The sequence below is a fragment of the Trachemys scripta genome, chromosome 22 (genome assembly GCF_013100865.1).
Source record: "Trachemys scripta elegans isolate TJP31775 chromosome 22, CAS_Tse_1.0, whole genome shotgun sequence".
In the NCBI taxonomy this organism is placed as follows: domain Eukaryota; kingdom Metazoa; phylum Chordata; order Testudines; family Emydidae; genus Trachemys; species Trachemys scripta.
This window is the reverse complement of record NC_048319.1, coordinates 2,706,315-2,725,544: the sequence shown is the minus strand read 5'-3', so window position 1 is coordinate 2,725,544 and position 19,230 is coordinate 2,706,315. Positions and strand designations below refer to the sequence as shown.

The 19,230-nt window shown below is 59.6% G+C and overlaps 1 protein-coding gene across 1 annotated transcript; it reads left to right on the top strand.

The window, feature by feature from the left end:
* The first annotated feature begins 1,433 nt into the window (after positions 1-1,433).
* On the top strand, positions 1,434-19,119 carry HAPLN4 (hyaluronan and proteoglycan link protein 4). Its single transcript, XM_034755546.1, has 5 exons — positions 1,434-1,614; positions 5,372-5,477; positions 8,689-9,051; positions 10,820-11,122; positions 16,458-19,119. Exons 1-5 carry the CDS (start codon positions 1,612-1,614, stop codon positions 16,874-16,876), a joined length of 1,194 nt encoding a protein of 397 aa, XP_034611437.1. The 5' UTR covers positions 1,434-1,611; the 3' UTR covers positions 16,877-19,119.
* The last annotated feature ends 111 nt before the right edge of the window (positions 19,120-19,230 follow it).

The window sequence follows — 19,230 nt, the reverse complement described above, 5'->3', positions numbered from 1 at the left end:
GACAGAGGCTGGGGTGTGATCCCCCCAGCCAAGCTCTCATGCCACTGACTCCCAGGGGCCTGCTCCCAGCAGCGGGTGCCATCCCCACCCATGGGGCCTGCGTCAGTGACACCCAGGGAGCAGGGCACTAGCCATGGCCAGCGGGCGGTGACCCCGAGCAGGTGTCTGCCCTCAGAAAGGCCCTGGTGCAGTGGCTGAGAAGTGGGGCATCGAGTGAGCAATGCCAAGGGGACTCGGCAGCCAGGACACAGCCCAGCCCACGCACAAGGCGAAATGCAGCCTTGGCCTGCTGCAGGTTAGCGCCTTCTGCCCGTACCACTGGCGACCCCGGCGCCCTGGGAGATGAGGATTGAGACCCGGCGGCCTGACTCCCAGCCCCTGCAATGATGGCCGTGCTGCACGGCCCTTCCCCTGCCCCACCAGTGCCGCAGCCTTGGCAGAAGGGGGGGGGGTCTCCTGAGACACCGCGATCAGTGAGGGGGTCGTGTCCTCAGCCAGTTCCCCTTGCCCCACCGGCCGGGCAGCGGGGATAGGCTCACCATGAGGCGAAGGGGGCAGGCCTCTGGACCCCTTGCAGGTTACAGGTATCCCACCAGCCTGCCTGCTGCCCCCTAGCGGCCACAGCCCAGAACAGCACGCACCTGATCTGCCTATAGCGCAGGGGGGCGAGGGCTTTGTGCCCACACGCCCCTGGCAGGGAGGCTGGGGAAGCTGGTTTGGGCAGGGAGGCCCATGCCGCAGAGAGATGCCCAGGGGGAGTCGGGGAGGGGGGACCTGGGGAAAGAAGATGAAGGAGCCCAGGGGGCTAGTGGTTAAGGGCCCTGGGCCAGGAGCTCTGGGTTTAATGCCCAGCTCTGCCACTGACTCGCAGGGTGACCCTGGGCGAGTCACGGGGTCTCAGTTCTCCAGCTGAAAAATGGGGTGAATGGCCCTTTGTCTGTCTGGTGCATTCAGACTGTGGGGCTATGGGCAGGGACTGTCTCCTACTGGGTCTGCAAAAACAATCGGCTCCCTCTTTGAAACAACAAAGAGTCTGGTGGCACCTTAAAGACTAACAGATTTATTTGGGCATAAGCTTTCGTGAGTAAAAACCTCACTTCTTCGGATGCATTGGGTCTGCAAAGTGCCTGGCACGAGGGGCCCTGATCTGGGTGGGGGGGTCTCCAGACACCCGGCACGAGGGGCTCTGAGGTGGGTGGGGGTCTCCAGGCGCTCGGCACGAGGGGCTGTGAGGTGGGTGGGGGTCTCCAGGCGCTCGGCACGAGGGGCTGTGAGGTGGGTGGGGGTCTCTAGCGCTCCCCTGCTCACTGTAGCTGACCCACCCCATGTCTCCCCCCACGGGCAGGGCATCCAGCTGTCTGCGGCCCGGCCCCGGCTGCCCGCTCCCGGCAGTGACCGCGCCCCCCCCCCCCCCCCCCCCCCCGTCCCGCTCCTCGCCTCCCTGCGGAACTTTCTCTCTGAGCAGGGACCCGGAGCCCCCTTCGCAGACCGGGCTGGGGGCGGCCCAGCCAGGGGGAAGGAGCCAAGCCCGCGGGCCCCTCGGATGCACCGAGCCCACCTCTGCCAGCCGGGGGCTGCCCTGGGCCGGACCCCGCACCCTGCCCCGGGACAATGGTGAGTGCGTCCCGCGGGGTCACCTTGGGCTGGGCGCGGTCCGCGGAGCCGGCTCAGGGGCCGGGGGGGGGACAGAGGGGGGGATTAACCCCCCCCCCCCATGGCCGATCTGCAGCTGGGGACCGGGCAGCCGAGCAGCCAGAGAGGATCTTCCGACCCGCCCCGGAGCTCCGGTGGAGCCGGTCCCACTGCGGGGCCCTGAGCCCGGCGGAACCGGGGCTGCTCTGCCCGGCTGCTGCCCCTGGATTCAGCTGCTCGTGCACGGGCGCACCGGCCCCCGGGGGATCGGCCCCCAGGCCGCGGCCCGGATCGGGGCCTGCCGGGTACCCCGGGGCGCGCAGCTCCCAGCTCCGCCATCCGCTGCAGTGCAGCGCCTTGGGCCGGGCTGTTCCCAGCTGTGTGTGTGTGTGTGTGTGTGTGTGTGTGTGTGTGTGTGTGTTAGCGGAGCCTGCACCCCACTGGCACGCTGCATGCCCAGCCGGCCGGGGGAGCTGGGGCCCGGGGGCATCATGCCATCCTAGCCCGCTCTGCTGAGACCCACCCGACTCGTTCCGCAGAAAGCAGCCGCCGGCCGCCGGCTCTGCCCCAGGGGCCAGCGCTGGGTTTGTGCCAGGAACGAAGGCAAAGCGGCCAAGGAGCGAGCCGCAGCCGAGCCGCAGGTCCCAGCCTGGAGGGGATGTTTGTGTGTCAGCAAAGTTGCCCCCCTCTGCCCCCAAGGCCAGTGCTCTGCTCCGCTGCCCGGCGGCTGGCACTGACCCCGGGCCAAGCGGGCAGGACGCACCAGCGTCCCACACCCACGTGGCACGCCCGTCGCACAGGTGCAAGTGACCGGGGATCGCTGTCCCTTGGCATGGCCTCTTCCCACACCGGTGGAGGGACCCAGGGCTGCCCCCCGGGGGCAGCGGCCATCCTAGGGATGGACCATGGCCTCCTCTCCCACCCCAAGGCTTGTCCCGTCTCATGTGCTGGGAGGCAGGGTTCTTCCCTGGCAGCCACAGGGCAGGCTGGGACCTGGGCACCTGCCCCCCTCCCGCTCCCTTTGAACCCCCCATGAGGAAGGAGACAGTGAGTGCACCACTCCTTCTCCCCTATAGGTGGCAGCAGCAGCCTCCCAACATTATAGGGGGCCAGAGGAAGGAATTGGGAATGGCCAACAATGTTCTCGAGCTATGCTGGGGGGGGTTTGTGGGGGGTAGGAGAAGGGGGGGCATTCAGGGAGCAGACACTGTAGCCCAGCCTCTCGGGAGGAGGGAAGTGAGAGCAATACCCAAGGAGTCCTGGTCCCAGAAACTGCTGGCCAACTAGCCAGCCGCTTTCTGTACCCAGCAGGGCCTAGTGGTCAGAGGACAGCTGGGTTCTAGCCCAGACTCTGAATGTTCAGCACTCCGATGGCCAGGGCTGGAAAATCAGAGGGATGTGGGTTAGGAAAAGCGGGGTGTGTGGGGAAGCCCAGAGCAGGGGGCTGCAGGTCAGGATTGAGGGGCACGGTGAGAGCTGGGGGGAAGGAGGGAGAGGGGAGCCTGGGCTAGGATAGCGGGGGGCTGGGGGTGAGGACTGAAAGGCATCCGCTGAGTTATAATAGCAAGGATTACAAAATAACAAGAGTTTGGGGTTGGCTCTAACCCCTCCTGTTTCAGGACATGCGCTGCCCTCTAGCATGGGGGTCAGGAGGGGACTTGCCCTGGGAGCCGGTTGTCCCGTCACTGCCGGGCTTTTACTGAAGCTGCTGGTGACAGGACACTGGCCTGGATGGACCCCATGGTGGAGCCAATGGTTAATCATCACCTTCACTTAAACATTTCCCATCTGACCGGGACGCAGGAATACGGGAATCGGGACAGTTTACCGAGGGCTGTGGGGGATTCTCCATCACTGACAATTTTGATATCAAGACTGGATGTTTTTCTAACCGATCCGCTCTAGGAATTACTTCGGGGTAGGCTCTGGCCCTGTTATACAGGGATCAGACGAGATGATCACAATGGGCCCTTCTGGGCCTGGGATCTAGGAACCGATGAATCTCTGTGTAGCCAGGGTGTGGGCATGGCCCAGGCTGGCTGGGAGGTGGAACACGAACCTCTGAGTTTGGAAGCAGCTGATTGGCCGCGTCTCATACACAGACTCCAGCTGCCATCCCGCCAACCACATCCCCATTCTCAGGAGAAGCCTGTGTAGATGCTCAGAGGAAAGGGGGCGGTTGGGGGCACAGGGAGCCCCGTGGCGCAGCCTCCCCGGGGTGGAGCAGGCAGCCCAGTTCGGTGGAGGCGCCAATTGGGCACATTTCCCTCACGCAATGCAATTAACCGGCTTCAGAAATAATATTTTCGAGCAAAAGCTGGGCCCCCCCTGCTCAGCAGGGCAGGTAATAAGCACATTAGAGCCAATTTCATCACCTGCTCTTGATTCAATTTGCTTTAATCAGCCAGTGTAATGGGGTATGGCGCTCCGAGCTGGAGGCAACGAGGAGACAGCACCTCCTTTCCCTGGTGTGGGCATCTCCGGCGAAGCCGGGCTGGCACGGGCCTGTGCGGCAGTGGGATTTAGTCGTCACTGTAGGGCACTGGCCGGGAGCTAGCTGTGATACCGTGCGCTTGGGGACAGCCCAGCACGCTGCGAGCCCAACCGAAATCTAAACAGTAACTGGGGACGCTGGGACCCCCTGCAGGTGGGGCCGGGAGCCACGTGTCCAGCTGGGTGGCGCCCGCCCCATAGCGGTACCCACCTGCGGATGGGAGCAGCTGTGTATGCTCAGCTCACATGGATGTCACGGGGCTCTGTCTGTGCTGTCCTCTAGTGATACTTAAACTGAGACAGAGGGAGAGCCGTGCCCACCCGCATGGTCTTAAGGCACTTTACAAACATCCATCTCCCTCTCTCCATCCATCCCTGGCCATATCATCTATCTATCTATCCCTGTGCACCCCCTCTATCTATCTATCTATCCCCAGACACTCCCTCTATCTGTCTATCTATCCCCAGACACTCCCTCTATCTGTCTATCTCCATACACCCCCTCTATCTATCTATCCCCGTGCACCCCCTCTATCTATCTATCTATCTATCTAATCTATCCCCATACACTCCCTTATCTATCTATCTAATCTATCTATCTATCTATCCATACACACCCATCTATCTATCCATACACACCCATCTATCTGTCCCCATACACCCCCTTATCTATCTATCTATCTATCTATCTATCCCCAGACACTCCCTCTATCTATCTATCTCCATACACCCCCTCTATCTATCTATCTATCCCCGTGCACCCCCTCTATCTATCTATCTAATCTATCTATCTATCTATCCCCAAACACCCCCTCTATCTATCTATCCTTCTGTTTCTGCGTCTGTCAATCCCTTGGCATCTGTACCTCTCTGTTCTCGTACTCTCGTAATCTCCACCCTCCCTCGCTCTCTTGCACTCACCCCCAGTATCTGCCCCCGTCCCCGTTGCGTACCGGGTCACTCACACTCCATGCCAGGAAAGTCACTGTCCTGGGTGCTTTGGCCTGGGGCTGGTTCTGCCCTAACCTTGAACGAGTCCCCGCGGGCAGCTGGGGAGTTTGATGTCACTGTCCTACATCCCTTTGCACGAGGGTCAGCCACTGGCACGTCCACACTCCCTTTGCTCTTCGACCCTGCGTAGGCACCGGGGGCTCTGGGGCAGGTCTGTAGGGCCGCTGGTCTCTCTAGGGGCAGGAGGGCTCCCTGGCAGCCAGCAGTGAATGGGCGCTTCTCTTCTCTCTGCTAGACGCAGCCCGTGTGCCGTGCCACCACCCTGCTGCTTCTCATCGCCGTCCTCTCCTCCCCGCCGGCGCTCAGCGAGAGGGGGCGCAAGAAGGTAGTCCACGTGTCAGGTGAGTGAGGGGCTGGCTCGCCCAGCTCCCACCAGATGGGTCTCCCCGCCCTTTGCTCACTAAGGAGGTCTCAAGCGCGCAACCCCAAGAGAATGGTCACCTCCGGGGGAGGGGAACAAAAAACGACCCATGCAGGGCTGGGAAGGGATGGTTCCAGCCCAGAGACATGGGGAACTGTTGTCATGGACATATCACCCAAACATTTTCCCCAAGGCACCAAATGGGGAAACTGAGGCACAGAGCAGAGTCACATGGCCAGTCAGCAGCAGAGCTGGGAATATAACCCTGGAGTGCCAACGCCCAGCACTACCCCCCTGCTCCAGCCCGTCTCTCACAAATGCACCTTTAACTCTAAGGGCATTGCTCACTCTCCCCGTCAGGATGAGACAGGAGGCCGGGGAGGGGAGTGGGGGGCTCTGCACCCAGCACACCGCAGGTAGATTTGATTTCCACCTGCAAAAGTGTGTAAGACCCTCTTTCCTGGTAAACAGACAGGGCGATTGTCTAGTGCCTCTTGGGCTGGGATGCGGGAGACCCAGGTTCTATTCCTGACCTACTGCGAGACCTTGGCAAGTCACTTCCCTGCTTGGTGCCTCAGTTTCCCCTCCCACCCTTTATGTATTTAGTCTGTAACATGTTTGGGGGCAGGAAGTGTCTCTCACTGTGTGTCTGTGCAGCCTTTGTCTCCTACACAACAGGCCAGCTGAGGTCTCTAGGGACTTCTTGGCTACAGGTACTGGTCTCACTTTATAGGAAGGTTGTGTTTATAAAGGGTTCATACATGAACATGAGATGTTATAAGAATATCACCGACCCAGCGAGTACTTTGTGTGACAGTGGTAGGCTGGTACAGGTGGTTCTTAGAACTGGTCAATTTATTTTTTGTCAAACCAGTTTTCCTTTGGAAAATGTCATTTTGATGAAACCAGATTTTCCCATGAAATTGTATCGTTCTGACTATATTTCCTTTTGAATGTTTTTTTTGAAAAACCTGCTTTCAAACTATCGATATTTTCAAAAGGGGAAGTTTTGATTTGCCGTTTCAAAGTGACTTTTTGTGCAGAAATTTACTTTATTTTCTACATCCAGCAATAAAATGACAATAATAAAAAATGCAAGTTAAACAACAAGCACAAATTAAAAGTAATAATTTTAAAAAGGTCAAAATCAAAATGAAATGTTTCAACTGACCAAAAATGAATTTTTTAAAAATTTCATTTAGTGCAAACATCCAAAAAATTTTGGCTTTTGGTCCCAATTTAAGCTGAATTTTTTATTTTTTTATCTCAAAACTTTGCATGAGATGGAAACCCGTTTTCCAGCCATCTCTGGTTGTGAGCACATCCTTCGTAGTGTTATGGATGGTTATAGACTATGGTCCCAAGTAACTTATTGATCTGTTGGACTCTAAGAACAATCACTTAACCATATATTAAAGCATCTACTACTCAGTTATTAACCCTTGATAAACTATTTCTAAATGGAACCTTCCCATACACTGTGACCCCGGTAATAATGGGCAGGTTTTTGCCCCACTCCCATTCTGTAGGCAGTGACAGGGCCCGGCTTGGGACTGCATTAGCTGGGCACTGACCCTGCAGTACCAGTCCACTGTCTGAACCCACAGCCCATGGGACCCTGCTTGGGAATGACCTGCCTGCACGAAGCAACAGTACCAGTCCACTGTCTGAACCCACAGCCCATGGGACCCTGCTTGGGAATGACCATGCCTGCCTTGCATCTGAAGAAGTGAGGTTCTTACCCACGAAAGCTTATGCTCCCAATACTTCTGTTAGTCTCAAAGGTGCCACAGGACCCTCTGTTGCTTTTTACAGATTCAGACTAACACGGCTACCCCTCTGATACCTGCCTGCACGAGTGACTCCTGGGAGGGAAATGGCGTTAACACGCCCGGCCACCCTGGCACCTTCCTCCGCGTTATTATGGGGATGCTGCTTTGTCAATAGGATTGAGGCCTCTGGCAAGCAGTGCCTTTGTTCAGCCTGTCAGACGGGTTCCCTCTCGCTCCCCCTCACCCTGATTTCTCCTTTGGGCCTTCTCCTTTGTGCTGCCAGGATCGTACTAGGTCCAGAAGGGTTAATAAACTCCCGGTTTAGGGCATAGCAAGGTTTGAACCCAGGCCTTCAGCACATGCCTCTGTCTCCTGAGCTAAAACAGTAACTCCATCAACAGCTACTACTAGTAGGCTGTTATACTACAATGGATGAGCTCAAGGAGCCTCAACCAAGACTGGGCAGCCCTGGTGCTGGGTGCTGTACAGACACAGTGAGAGACAGGCCCTGCCCCAAATTGCTGACAGTCTAAACAGATAAAGGGTGTGTGTTGTGAGGCACGAGGACATTAAGGGCCTTGGCCAAGGTCACACACGGACACGGCATAGCTGGGAAATGGACCCAGATTTATGGAATCGCAGCCGGCTGCCTACAGCACAAGCCCAGCCGCGTTCGTCAAGCCCCGATGCAGATGCATTCCAATCAGTTTCAATCTGGTTTATCTCTCTTTAGCTCCATTCAGTGACATTTAATATCGATTTAGTTAAACGGGTGCAATTTCCTAGTATAGCCAAGGCCAGCCGGAGAGCGGGGGAGCGTGATGCAGAGAGAAGTGGAGTCAGAGAGACCCAGATGAGCAGTCGAGGGAGCATGAATCACCTTGTTTTCTTCCCCAATAAAAAGGAAGGTTTATTTCCTCTCTCTGGAGATTTGAGGCTCATTCACAGGGGTGGATTCCTGCTTCCAAACGCCGCCACCCCCCACATCCAGCAAGGAGCTGAATTGCTGACAATGAACACAAGCTTTCCCTAAGGTTGGGTCCATTTGTCTCCGGCCACGTCTCTAAGGACTGGCCATGTGACAGACGGGCATTAGATGTCACATAATAACATCCCCCCCGCGCCACTGCCCAGCCTAGGGCAGACAGCTCACAACATGCGTGTTAGTGTCGTCACGTGACATGGAGAAGCGGTGGTTTTCTCATTTCCAAGCAACCTGAGAGGTTGAGATGGAAAAAAACCAGTCGGACCATCCAGCCCTTCTCCCAGCTCCTGAACGTTAGCAGGAGAGTTTTGTACTTTTGTTTCCCTGGTTGGTTTGCGGTTTGGTGCGGCAGGGCAGGGCAGGGGGTGGTGTGCTGGCTGGAGGAGGGGTGTGTCCCCCCCAAAGCCACCGCTAGCCTTTGTGTCTATGTGCAGAGGATGAGAGCGGGGCCGTGGTCGTCCAGACGGCGCCAGGGAAGGTGGTCACCCACCGGGGCGGGACCATCATCCTCCCCTGCCGGTACCACTATGACGTATCAGCCCACGACCCTGCCGAGATCCGCCTCAAGTGGACCAAAGTGATGGACCCGATGTCTTTCGTGGACGTCTTCGTGGCCATGGGGAAGGAGCGCAGGGCCTTTGGGAGTTACCGGAGGCGCACGGCGCTGCAGGAGGATGGGGCAGAGGACGCCTCCCTCATCATCCGCAACGTCACCCTGCAAGATTACGGGCGGTATGAGTGCGAGGTCACCGATGAGCTGGAGGACGACACGGGCATGGTGAAGCTGGATCTGGAAGGTAAAGGGAATCCTGGAGACACAAGCAGGCAGCCTGCAAGCCCCAGGCTGCCTTGCACACCCGGTTTTATGTCACAGTTTTGCACGCACATGTGGCCTGACTACCCAACGTGTGCTCATAAATCTTGTTCACAAAAGCTCTGGACTGCCATGCCCGGCGACCGTACGGAGACAAAACGACGGTGCACGCCCACTTAGGCCATGTCTACACTACCACTCATGTCAGCAAAACGAATGTATGGGTGCAGCCGTGCCGCTGTGGGCTGGCTAGCGTAGGCATGGCCTTAGAGTCTGGCTTCGCGCTGTCTGCACCGGCGCTCGGGTGGGTGTAACTTTTGTCTCCCAGGGGTGTGGATTATTTACCCGCCTGACTGAGGTAAGTTATACTGAAGTAACCTGTAGTAGAGACAAAGTCCCAGTGTCCTGTCCATGCAATCAGAGCCCTGAGTGGAGGCCAGGTCGTTAGCCTACACCTTTTGTCTGAGGTTCTCAAAGCATTTTTGCAAACAATCCTTTAGCCCGGGGAGGGAGGAGTCACCCTCTCTTTGCAGCCAGCCAGCCGGTGAGATACATGACTTGGACAAGGTCAGAGAGAATGACACAGCCGGGAATAGAACCCAGGACTCCTGACTTCCCCGTCCTTTGCTCTAACCGCTAGATTTCACTGCCCCCAGGCGGCCAGACTCCCTTCTGCCCTGCTGTAATCACTGCCTCATGCTTGGTTTGCTCTCCTCAGAGCGCATCCATGTAGCTTCAGGCGGGCTAATCCTGGATCGGCGGGAGGGCGATCTGAATAGGACAGCACGAGACTGCTGGAGAGGTGCCCTTGGAGCATGCCTCTATCACCTCGCTCTGCGGCCTGGCAGAACCCGGACACCGGCTCCGGGCAAGGTGGCGGAGGAGCCGGTGCCTGGGGTGTCAGGGCTGAGAGATGCAGCTGTCACTCCCAGCTGTGGTGCCGGGAAGCTGCCGGGAGGCAGTCGGGCTGGGTGCCGCGCAGCTCACCTTGTCCTACTTTCTTTTCAAAAGCAAGCGTTACGTGCCCGGGCCAGAGAAAAACCCAGCGGCTGCCAGGGCAGATAAGTCCCATTGCCTGCGCTGTGCCTGCCACCTGGACAGCAGCCCCCTGGCTAGTGTCGGCTGGTATTAGGCTCAAGCTTTGGATGAAAGTTCAGGTGGTTCCTAGTTTACACAGGGGGGCAGGTCTCCCCGGGGGTTAGAGCAGGGTCGGGGGACAGCTGGGCACTGGGAGGAGAATGTGGTCAAGGGACTAGAGCAGGGGACAGGGAGCCAGGCCTCCTGGGGCCTACATCCAGCTCTGGGAGGGGAGCAGGGGCTAGTGGTGAGAGGAGATGGGAGGGGTGACGGGAGTGAGGAGTCTTAAGTTCTCTTCCTGATCCTGCAAGGAAGTGTGGGCCGGAGGTCGGCTCACAGGACCAGGAGGCAGGAGGCCAGGCTTCCCCTGTGGCCCCCGGAGCAGACTACTGGTCCCTCTAGCCTGGTATCCCTCCTCCAGCAGCGGCCAATAACTGGTGCTTCAGAGGAAGGTGGAGGGGGAGGGAACCCGTAATACACTTGAGCAATTGTAAAGTAATGTGCTTGAGGAGGTGGGGGAGGGGGAGAAATCCCTTCCTGACCCCTTCAATGCCCAGCTAGGGCCCTGAAGCCTGAGAGCCAACGACCCTTCCCCCGCCCTGCGCAGCTCCCCATTCGGCAATTGCTGTTAGGCCCCCGAGCCAGCGCCTTGCTCTGCTTGCGTGTCCCTGTAGGAGTGATCTTCCCGTACCACCCGCGCCTCGGCCGCTACACCCTCAACTTCCACGAGGCCCAGGAGGCGTGTCTGGCCCAGGACGGCATCCTGGCCTCCTACGACCAGCTGCACAAGGCCTGGCTGGAGGGCATGGACTGGTGCAACGCCGGCTGGCTGGAGGACGGCTCCGTGCAGTACCCCATCTCCAGGCCCCGAGACGAGTGCGGCCGCAAAGACACCCCAGTCGGGGTCAGGACCTACGGGTACCGGCACAAGGACGACGAGCGCTACGACGCCTTCTGCTTCACGTCCAACCTGAACGGTAACAGCCCCTCCCCTCTGGGGGGCAGGGCCCAGGGGGCAGCGCTGAGATCCGCAGGGCAGTTGCATTGGCACCGCAGCAGGGCACGGAGCACGCTGAACGCTCAGCAAGAATGTAATACTTGGCGCATGCTGGGTTTAGCAGGGCGGGTCAGGATCAATAGCCTTGCTTTACAGGGGGGAAACTGAGGCACATAGTGTGTGTGGGGGCAGGGAGTGGCCTGCACAAGGTCACACAGGGAGCTGTGGGAGAGCAAACTCCCCGGCCTTGTGCTTTGCCTAACGAGCCAGGCTGCCTTGATGCTCAGTGTTTTCTTACCCACCCCCCAGCTTCGACTCCGGTGCCCCATTCTACTAGGGTCTCAGCACCGCCCCCACACTAAGCTGTGTGACTCACACCTGTCACCCGGGCTTTGTTCTCTCTCCCCTGCCCAAGGGGGGAATTGTGCGTGCGCCGCGGAGGGCTTTGGGATCTCTAGATGTCTGCACTGCTGTGTTTGTGTTGGAGAAGGCAGGGCAGAGCACCACCTGGCAGGTGGGCGCTGGGCTGGTTCGGGATGGCCCCTCCTTCCTGGGGGGAGTTCATCCTGCGGCTTGGGACTGGCCCCTGAGGAAGTTCTGGCCCCTGCCCAGACGAGCGTTACCCTTGTGGCAGGGAGTTCCACAGGGCCTGACGACCGGAGTTGTCAACCACCCTCCCCATCCTGGAACTTGAGGCTCTTTTCTTCCCTTGCAGAGAAGGCCTGAGCCCTTGAACTGGACTCCTGTGTGGGCTACTGTCCCCTAAGCTGATCCCCCTCCCCTGCTGGTGCGTGGCATGGCAGGTACCCCGGGGGCACGGGCTGGTTGAGCGGCAGCGAGGGCTCATCCATGGGGAAAAGGGTCATTGGAATTTCCAGAAGCGTTTCTCAGTTCAACCCGTCTTCATGCCACTGTCGGCCCTCAGCACGGGCATGCGGATCCCGCTCTGGAGAGAGCCCGCGTCTCTCCCTACCAGCCCCCCCAAATCCCAGCCCCCCAGAGCCGCGGCTGTTCTCTGTCCCACTCCAGGCGCTGAAGGAGCAGGCTGTGTTCCCCTATTAGGGGACGCTGAGTGGGGAAGCGAATGGCCCATCCTGGAGCCTGGCCAGTAGCCCTGGCCTCACTGGGTTTTGGCCCTTTAATTGTATTTATTCCTAGCCAAGCCTTGGCATCATCTCCTCCTCCTCCATACCCCAATCCAGCAGGTTTCAACCCTGTTTCATTTGCAGACCCCTAAAACATTTCAAATGCTGGTGCGGACCCCTTTGGAAATCTCAGACAGTCTGCAGCCCCCCCCCCGGATCCACAGGCTGAAAGCCACTGCCCCAGTCCGTCACCCAAAGACCCCAACAGCCTGAAATGCCAGGGAAGGGGTCCAGGGCCGAGGCCCCAGGGAATTTAAACACCCTGCACCTGGCTGCCGGCCCTGTGCTCAGGTGCGGCTGGTGGAGTCCCTCCCTCGCTATTAGCCCGTGGTGATTGGCTGCTGAACGGGCCTGGTTCATTGCCTTGGGATTATTGGGAGTTAATTAGGTCTAAAGCACTTGCGTGAGCAGCACACCGGGTGGTGGCGGCTCTCCTGGGCCTTGTATGATTTAACAGTCACAGTCGCTGCTGGGGGGAGGCGCAGATTAAAAGAAGGGGTGGGAGGGTCAGGAGCCAGGAACGCCAGCACCCCCAAGCGTGGCCCAGCCCACGCTGCCCTGGTGCACAGACTGTGGGATCAAGGCCTAGATCCTCCAAGTTAGTTCGGTGTCTGAATAGCACGGAGGGTCTGGCTGGGGAGGGGAAGCGCCATGTTTTCCTAAGTGGTCTCCAGTCGGGGGTGCCTGGGGGGCGGAGTGCCCCTGCATCCAGCCACGGCAGCTGGAGTTATGGCCGTCTGGCAAAATCGCCCTCTCTGCACCCCCTGCCCCTGGGGCATCGCAGCAGCCCGGCGAGGCAGGGAGATGCTGTTCTCCCCATTTAACAGCTGGGGAAAGAGGCCCAGATCCTCAAAGGTGTTTAGGCTCCTACTCCCATTAGTTCCGATGGGAGTTAGGAGCCATGGAGGACCTGGGCTAACGTGACTTGCCAAGATCAGAGCTGGGACTTGGACGTGAGTGTCCAGCGGGCACCCGAGCCCCTTCTCTGTCCTACCTCTCGAGCTGTGCCCGCAAAGATGGGGGCAGCTGAAATCAGGGGCTACTTTTGGCCTAAGCGCTCCCCTTTGAGCAGAGCCAGGATTCTAGCTCGGGGATCCTGGCCCTGGTTCCTAGCCCAGTGCTTGCACCGTTGGGTAACGCTCCCTGCCAGGCCGTGTCGTTGGAGGGAGGTGTCACTGGGCTTGCATGGGCAGGATGATACCCTAGTGAGGCGCCCCCATGCACAGCCCTTACTTAGTGCTCTGCTTCTGGACACCCCAGAGCGCTTGCCAAAGGGGAGGCTCATTAGTCCCAAGATATAGATGGGGAAACTGAGGCACAGAGCGGGGGGAGGTGACTTGCAGAATTGAGGTCAGCAGAATTGAACCTACCCACTGGACTACGCTGCCTCCCTGGGCAGTGGGGTGGGGATAGGCTCAGACCTGAGGCAGCTCATCACCTGAATGGTGCAGCCCTCGGCACCCTCCCCCCGTTCCTCTGCTGCGGATCAGTGTCTCACGATGGCTTTTAAGCACCCAAAGGCTTCCCGGGGCTCCCCCCCGCAGTCATTGATCTGGGCCCCTCAGCTGCTGGGGTCTTGCCCTGCCTGCCCCTGGTGCTGCGTCCTGTGGAAGTCAGTGAGATCCCTCAGCTCTCCCTGGGGCGGGGCAGGGCAGGGGGTGCTGTCAGCGCAGCCCCAGGGCTCCCCCTGCCCCTCAGCCTGAGTCTCAGCCCCCCAGCCCCGGGAAGCACCAGCGATTATTGCTGAGGGGATTCTTCGTATCCACCCCCCCACCTGCCACCTAAGGGAGGAGGGAACGGCAAAGGGGTCCCTGCTGACACGAGCTAGGCAGTGCTCAGCCTCTGGGCAGGGCGCTTTGGAAAGGAGAGACCCTTCCTCCCCCCAGCCCGCTCTCGGTAGCAATGACAGAAGGAGCCCAGGGGTCTCTGGTGGGACCAGGGGATGTGAACATGGTGTGGGTGGGAGGTGCTCCGAGCCCCAAACCCTCTCTCTACTCTCACGAGAGGGCAGTAAAAGCCTCTCCCCTCCCCACGCCCCCGGCTCGCCTGTGGGCGTTCAGTCCCGGTGGCCTGCTCGGCCCTCGGCCTCTCCGCTCGGCTTGCCAATGCGGGGGCCCAAGTGCCGGGGAGCCTCAGCGGGACGTGGCTGAGACCCTCTCAATGCATCTCACCGACGCTCCCAGCCTGGGCTGCCGCGGGAGCATGGCTTTGGCTGGGCGGTTCTCCGCCTGCTGTCCCCAGCCCCGGCCTCCTCCTTCATTCCCCTTCTCTCGCTGGTAAAGGCAACGGGGTTTTCTAGGCGGTCGGATGCAGAGGCAGGGCACCTTCGCCCGGCTCTGGTGCCACTCAGAGGGAGGCGTCTCTTGCTGTCTTTTACCGACGGCTTTTATTGCCGGGACAGCTTGACGTGCTGTCATCGTAATATTGGCTGCTACAGAGATCTGCCCCTTAGCGCTGGTTTACTGGCTGCCGGGCACGATGGCGGGGCCGCCGGCGAAGCGCTGCTGGGGTGGAAGTGTGTGCTGTGGGCTGTGTGTCAGCGGGCTCTGAAAAGCCTCCCTGCTGGAGCCCATGCTGTTCCCTTCCTGTATCCACCTCCCTTCGTCAGGCTTTGAACCCCTGACCCCTGTCCCTCCAAGGCACTGAGAGACAAGAGGTGCAGTCCCTCCACCTCCTTGTGCAAAGCCACCCCCAGCCCTCACAAATCCCAGCAGGACTCACTGCAGACAGAGCCCCCCACGCCTCGGGGGGGGGAACCTCTCCCCCAGGGCAATGGTGCGAGAAACGTGGGTGTACCAGCACCAGCATTTCCACCGTCGTCTGACTCTTCAGAGCGGCTCGGGGCGACGGGGTGGTAGAAATGCGGGTGCGTTTACACTAGCTCCCGCTCTGTCAGCGGCACTGGCTTGAGTGCAACGAGGTGAGGTTTCCCCGATGGACAAGGTCCTTTGTGCTGTAATTCTTGCCTCCCCGGGGCAGAAACAGGGGAAGGAGAAGCAGGTAGTTGCACCAGAGAGAGGCCTGGATGATGGATGAAGCCAGGGCTACACAAGACAATCTGAGCTCGAGGGGCTGTCCCTGAGTGTTAAATTGCAGCACTCTTTGGCTGGCAGGGCTGGGGGGGGGGAGGGAGGTGCAGTGCGGGAGAGGGGGCTCTGCAGATGTTTATTTAATCATGGCAGGCGGGATAAATAGCGGCTGTAATAGCTACGGGGACTCATCACCGGCCGCAGCGCTGCAGCCCCCATCCATCTCCATGTGTCTAGGAATTAATTTCCAGGAGCTGCCTTTATTCCTCTGCAGCCGGTCTGGCTCAGCTGCCCCCGCTCCCCACCTCTGGCTGATGACGGCCTAGCCCTGCCTATGTGCCCCTCGCATCCGGCTGGGACGGGGAGGGCCGGTTTGCCCTTGGGCGGAGGGCTGGGAGGAGGTAGCGGGGCACACCTGGATCCCAAAGCTACACCAGTGTCCTGGGGAGAGAGGGGACCAGGCTCGGGCGTCATGGCTGCAAAGGGGATTCTTTCTCAAGGCTGCTGGACACAGATCCACCCTGGGGTCCTCTCGGACTCAGCGGCTCCCTTGTGCTGCCCAGTGTCTACAGCTCATGGGCCCAGGGGAGCTCTGTCCTGGCATCAGCTGCCGTGGCCCCCAGCAAGGGGGATGTTGGCTCCCTGCCCGAGACCCATGGCTAACGGGGGCTAGTCACTCCCTTGACATGGCCCAGCACGGCACTGTCCCTTGCTTTCTTCCTTCCTTCCAACAAATACTAGACTGGGCCCCTTGGGAGGCCGTGTCCCCGTGCTAGGTCTGAGACATCCTCCCCCCCAGCATCTCTGGTCATGGAGAGGCCGATCCTGGAACTGGACGTGTAACCAGTCCCTCCTGGCTGCGCTCACGGTTCATGCCATGGTGGCAACGGCAGGGTCCCATGGCGGGGACCCCTCCCACCAGTTACAGGCATGATCTACGGAGGGGCTGAGCACCTGTGGTTCCCCCAGAAGCCAATGGGAGCTGTGGGTGCCAGGCCTGATGGGCTTAGGACCTGCCCACTGTGCGTGGCTGATGCCCCGGGCCCAGCCTGGCCAGTCTTGGGCCTGGTGCCCTGCACCTCTTGGTGGGGGTGGGGGAAGCTCCATCCCTTTAACCCGGCTCCTTCTCTTCCCCCTCCAGGCAAAGTCTACTTCCTGAAGACCTACCGAAAGCTGAGCTACCCCGAGGCCCTCCAGGCCTGCAAGAAGAACGGTGCCAAGGTGGCCAAGGTGGGCCAGCTCTACGCTGCCTGGAAGATCCAGCTGCTGGACAAATGTGAGGCGGGCTGGGTGGAGGATGGCAGCATTCGCTATCCCATTGTCAACCCCCGGGCACGCTGCGGGGGCCAGGAGCCCGGCGTCCGCAACTTGGGCTTCCCGGACAAGAAGTACAAGCTCTTCGGGGTCTACTGCTACAAGAAGGCCAGCGAGGGGTCCGCCAAGAAGGCCAGCGAGGGGTCCCCCAAGAAGGCCGGCGAGGGGTCCCCCAAGAAGGCCAGCGAGGGGTCCCCCAAGAAGGCCAGCGAGGAGCCGGGCAAGGGGAGGCCTCTCCAGGTGTAAGAGGTAGTCGCGGTTGCTCTGCTGGGGACAGAACCATCAGACGTGCAACCATCAGAAAACGCCGCAGCTGGAGAGCTGCTACCATAGTAACTACCCCCCCCCCCCCAGCCATCCCTTCTCACCTGGAGCCGGCTGTGAGCCAGGACCGTGGTCCTGGCCGCTGAGCCCCAGGGATCTGGCATTTCTTGGTAACAGCATCACAGGAAATAGAAGGGAACCCCCCACCCTTATCCCTTTCCATAGCAGGTGGGGCCGGCCCCACGGCGTGGCAGGCTGGGGCGGGGGGCTGTGGTAGAGGGGGAAGGGGGCTGGAGGGGGACCATGCCAGCTTCAATTCACTTGCTTTCTCCTGCAAACGGACATCCAGCCTGTGCACTGGTAGGGGCCGCTCCTGCCAGGCTGTGATGCAGCCCCTGCCCCCCTCGCTAACCCAACCTCCGGATTCCTTCTTGGCTTCCCGCTGCTGCGGCTAGTGCTTGGAATCGAGTGTTTAGGCCTTTCTCTGCTTGCCGAGGGGGCAGGGCTGGGCCCAGGCTCCCCCATGCCAATGCCACGCTCCTGTCCGGGGCTGGGGGCTGTTCAGATGTGCTGCACACCAGCAGCGCTAGGGTGGGTCCTGCTGAACCGGACAGGCCTTGCGCCCTGCTTCCCTGACGACTGTGGAGGATGGAAACTCAGAGGGGGCGGAGGCTCAGAAGATTAATGCCTGAGTCCAGCTGAGAGCCCTGGACGGGGAGCGGGTGGATGAGTGCAAAGGGTCTGCTGGGGATGGCACCGCCCGGTGGAGTTTACGGCCCATTCCCTCCCCGCCCATTCCTTGTCAGTGCTTCAGCTAACGGCACCGGAGCAAAATCAACAGCTTCCCCCCCTTGCTGCCTGGGATCTACACAGCTCAGCACTGGTCATGCTGACAAAGCTCCCTAAGGGACCAGATGCCACATACCCAGCACCACATTCAATGCAAAGCCTTTGAAATAAGCAGGGATGGGCCCATGCTCCCTGAATCTACCCTCGGTAAGAGGCCAGGAAAGCAGGCACACCGAGAGCTGGTCTCTCTAACTGAAGCTTTTGTATTGCAAAACCCCTCTGAGGTCTGTATAAAACATCTGGCTGAATAATCCCATCTGCGGAGGTTAGTTTAATAGTGTAACAAATCCATAGCCGTGTAGGGACTCTGCCATGCTCAGCTAGCTAATCCAACTGTACAGTGACAACGGGGACAGAACTCTGACCCCCCCACTTCTAAAACACTTTGGGGTGAAGGAGATTCCCCATTAGCTCTATACAGTACAGGGCATATGGTACTTAGTGGCACAGCTCAGATTCCATCCAGCGGGTGGCAGTGGTGCCACACCCACACCAGCCTGCTCATTGCGATAGTTAGGGTGAATCGCCTTGCCTCTCCCCGCCACTGAGCACATGAAGCTAGGCACTATGGGAGAGCAGGAATCCGGCCAATCGGGCCTGGTTAAGCGCAAACAGGCACTGACCACTGCAGTATGAAATTGGGCTGCGGGCGCTTCCCTGTGAGGGGCAGTGTTTGTGGGTCGCCCAGGGCTGATGCTTGCTGCTGTCCCTTAAACAATCAAAGCACAGGTGGGGGTTTTTTCCCCCTCCCGGCTAAAGAAAAAGGTGACTGGTCAGTCCCCTCAGCCACCACTGAAATCAACACCATGCAGGATGGACTCAGAAATGGGAGAGAAATCTAGTGAGGGGGCGGAGCCAGAGAAAGGGGCGGGGACAGGGAAAGGGGGCGGGGATTTGGCATCCCCCTGCCCTGCAGATGCGCGCTGCCTCTCAGGACAGGGCAAGTGCCAGGGGTTGGACTCAGTGTGTTTCCCTGCTCGAGGCGCAGAGCCCGTCCCGGTGGCGGGGGCCATCTCCCCTCCCCCGAGGCATGCAGTCCATGTGCCGTCTCCCGCTCTCGCTACAACGCTGCATCGCTCAGAGGCGCCGTGCGTGACTTTGTTTTCAGCTGCATGCATGGCCGGGCGAGGGACACCGCCAGTGACGGGAGGGAGGCCCTGGTCCCTCTGCTCTGAGTTTAGCAGCAGAGCTGACCAAGGTCTCAGTTCCCCCGACTTAGGGCCAGACTGCAACTGGGGACCGACCTGCAAGAGGCTCTCAGAGCCAGAGGTCACAGATGGGCTCCCCAGATCCGCCGGGGCCTCCCTTCTGGCCAGTGGGGGGGTCGGTGGTGGTCGCTGAGCTCGTGAAATAAAGGCTTGGCTGCTGATTGAGAATGAACTGTGGACTGACGTCTCTGTACCTGGCTCTCCAGCTCCTGGGCCTGTCTCCAATCGAACTTCCGGCTAATCGGAACAAGGCACATTGATGTGCACGGTGCTGCACGA

Bases quoted from the DNA above. Each gene is read 5' to 3' on its own strand.
- HAPLN4 (XM_034755546.1), top strand. The intron at 5,478-8,688 runs GTGAGTGAGGGG...GTCTATGTGCAG, and splicing joins GAAGGTAGTCCACGTGTCAG to AGGATGAGAGCGGGGCCGTG. The intron at 9,052-10,819 runs GTAAAGGGAATC...GTGTCCCTGTAG, and splicing joins GGTGAAGCTGGATCTGGAAG to GAGTGATCTTCCCGTACCAC.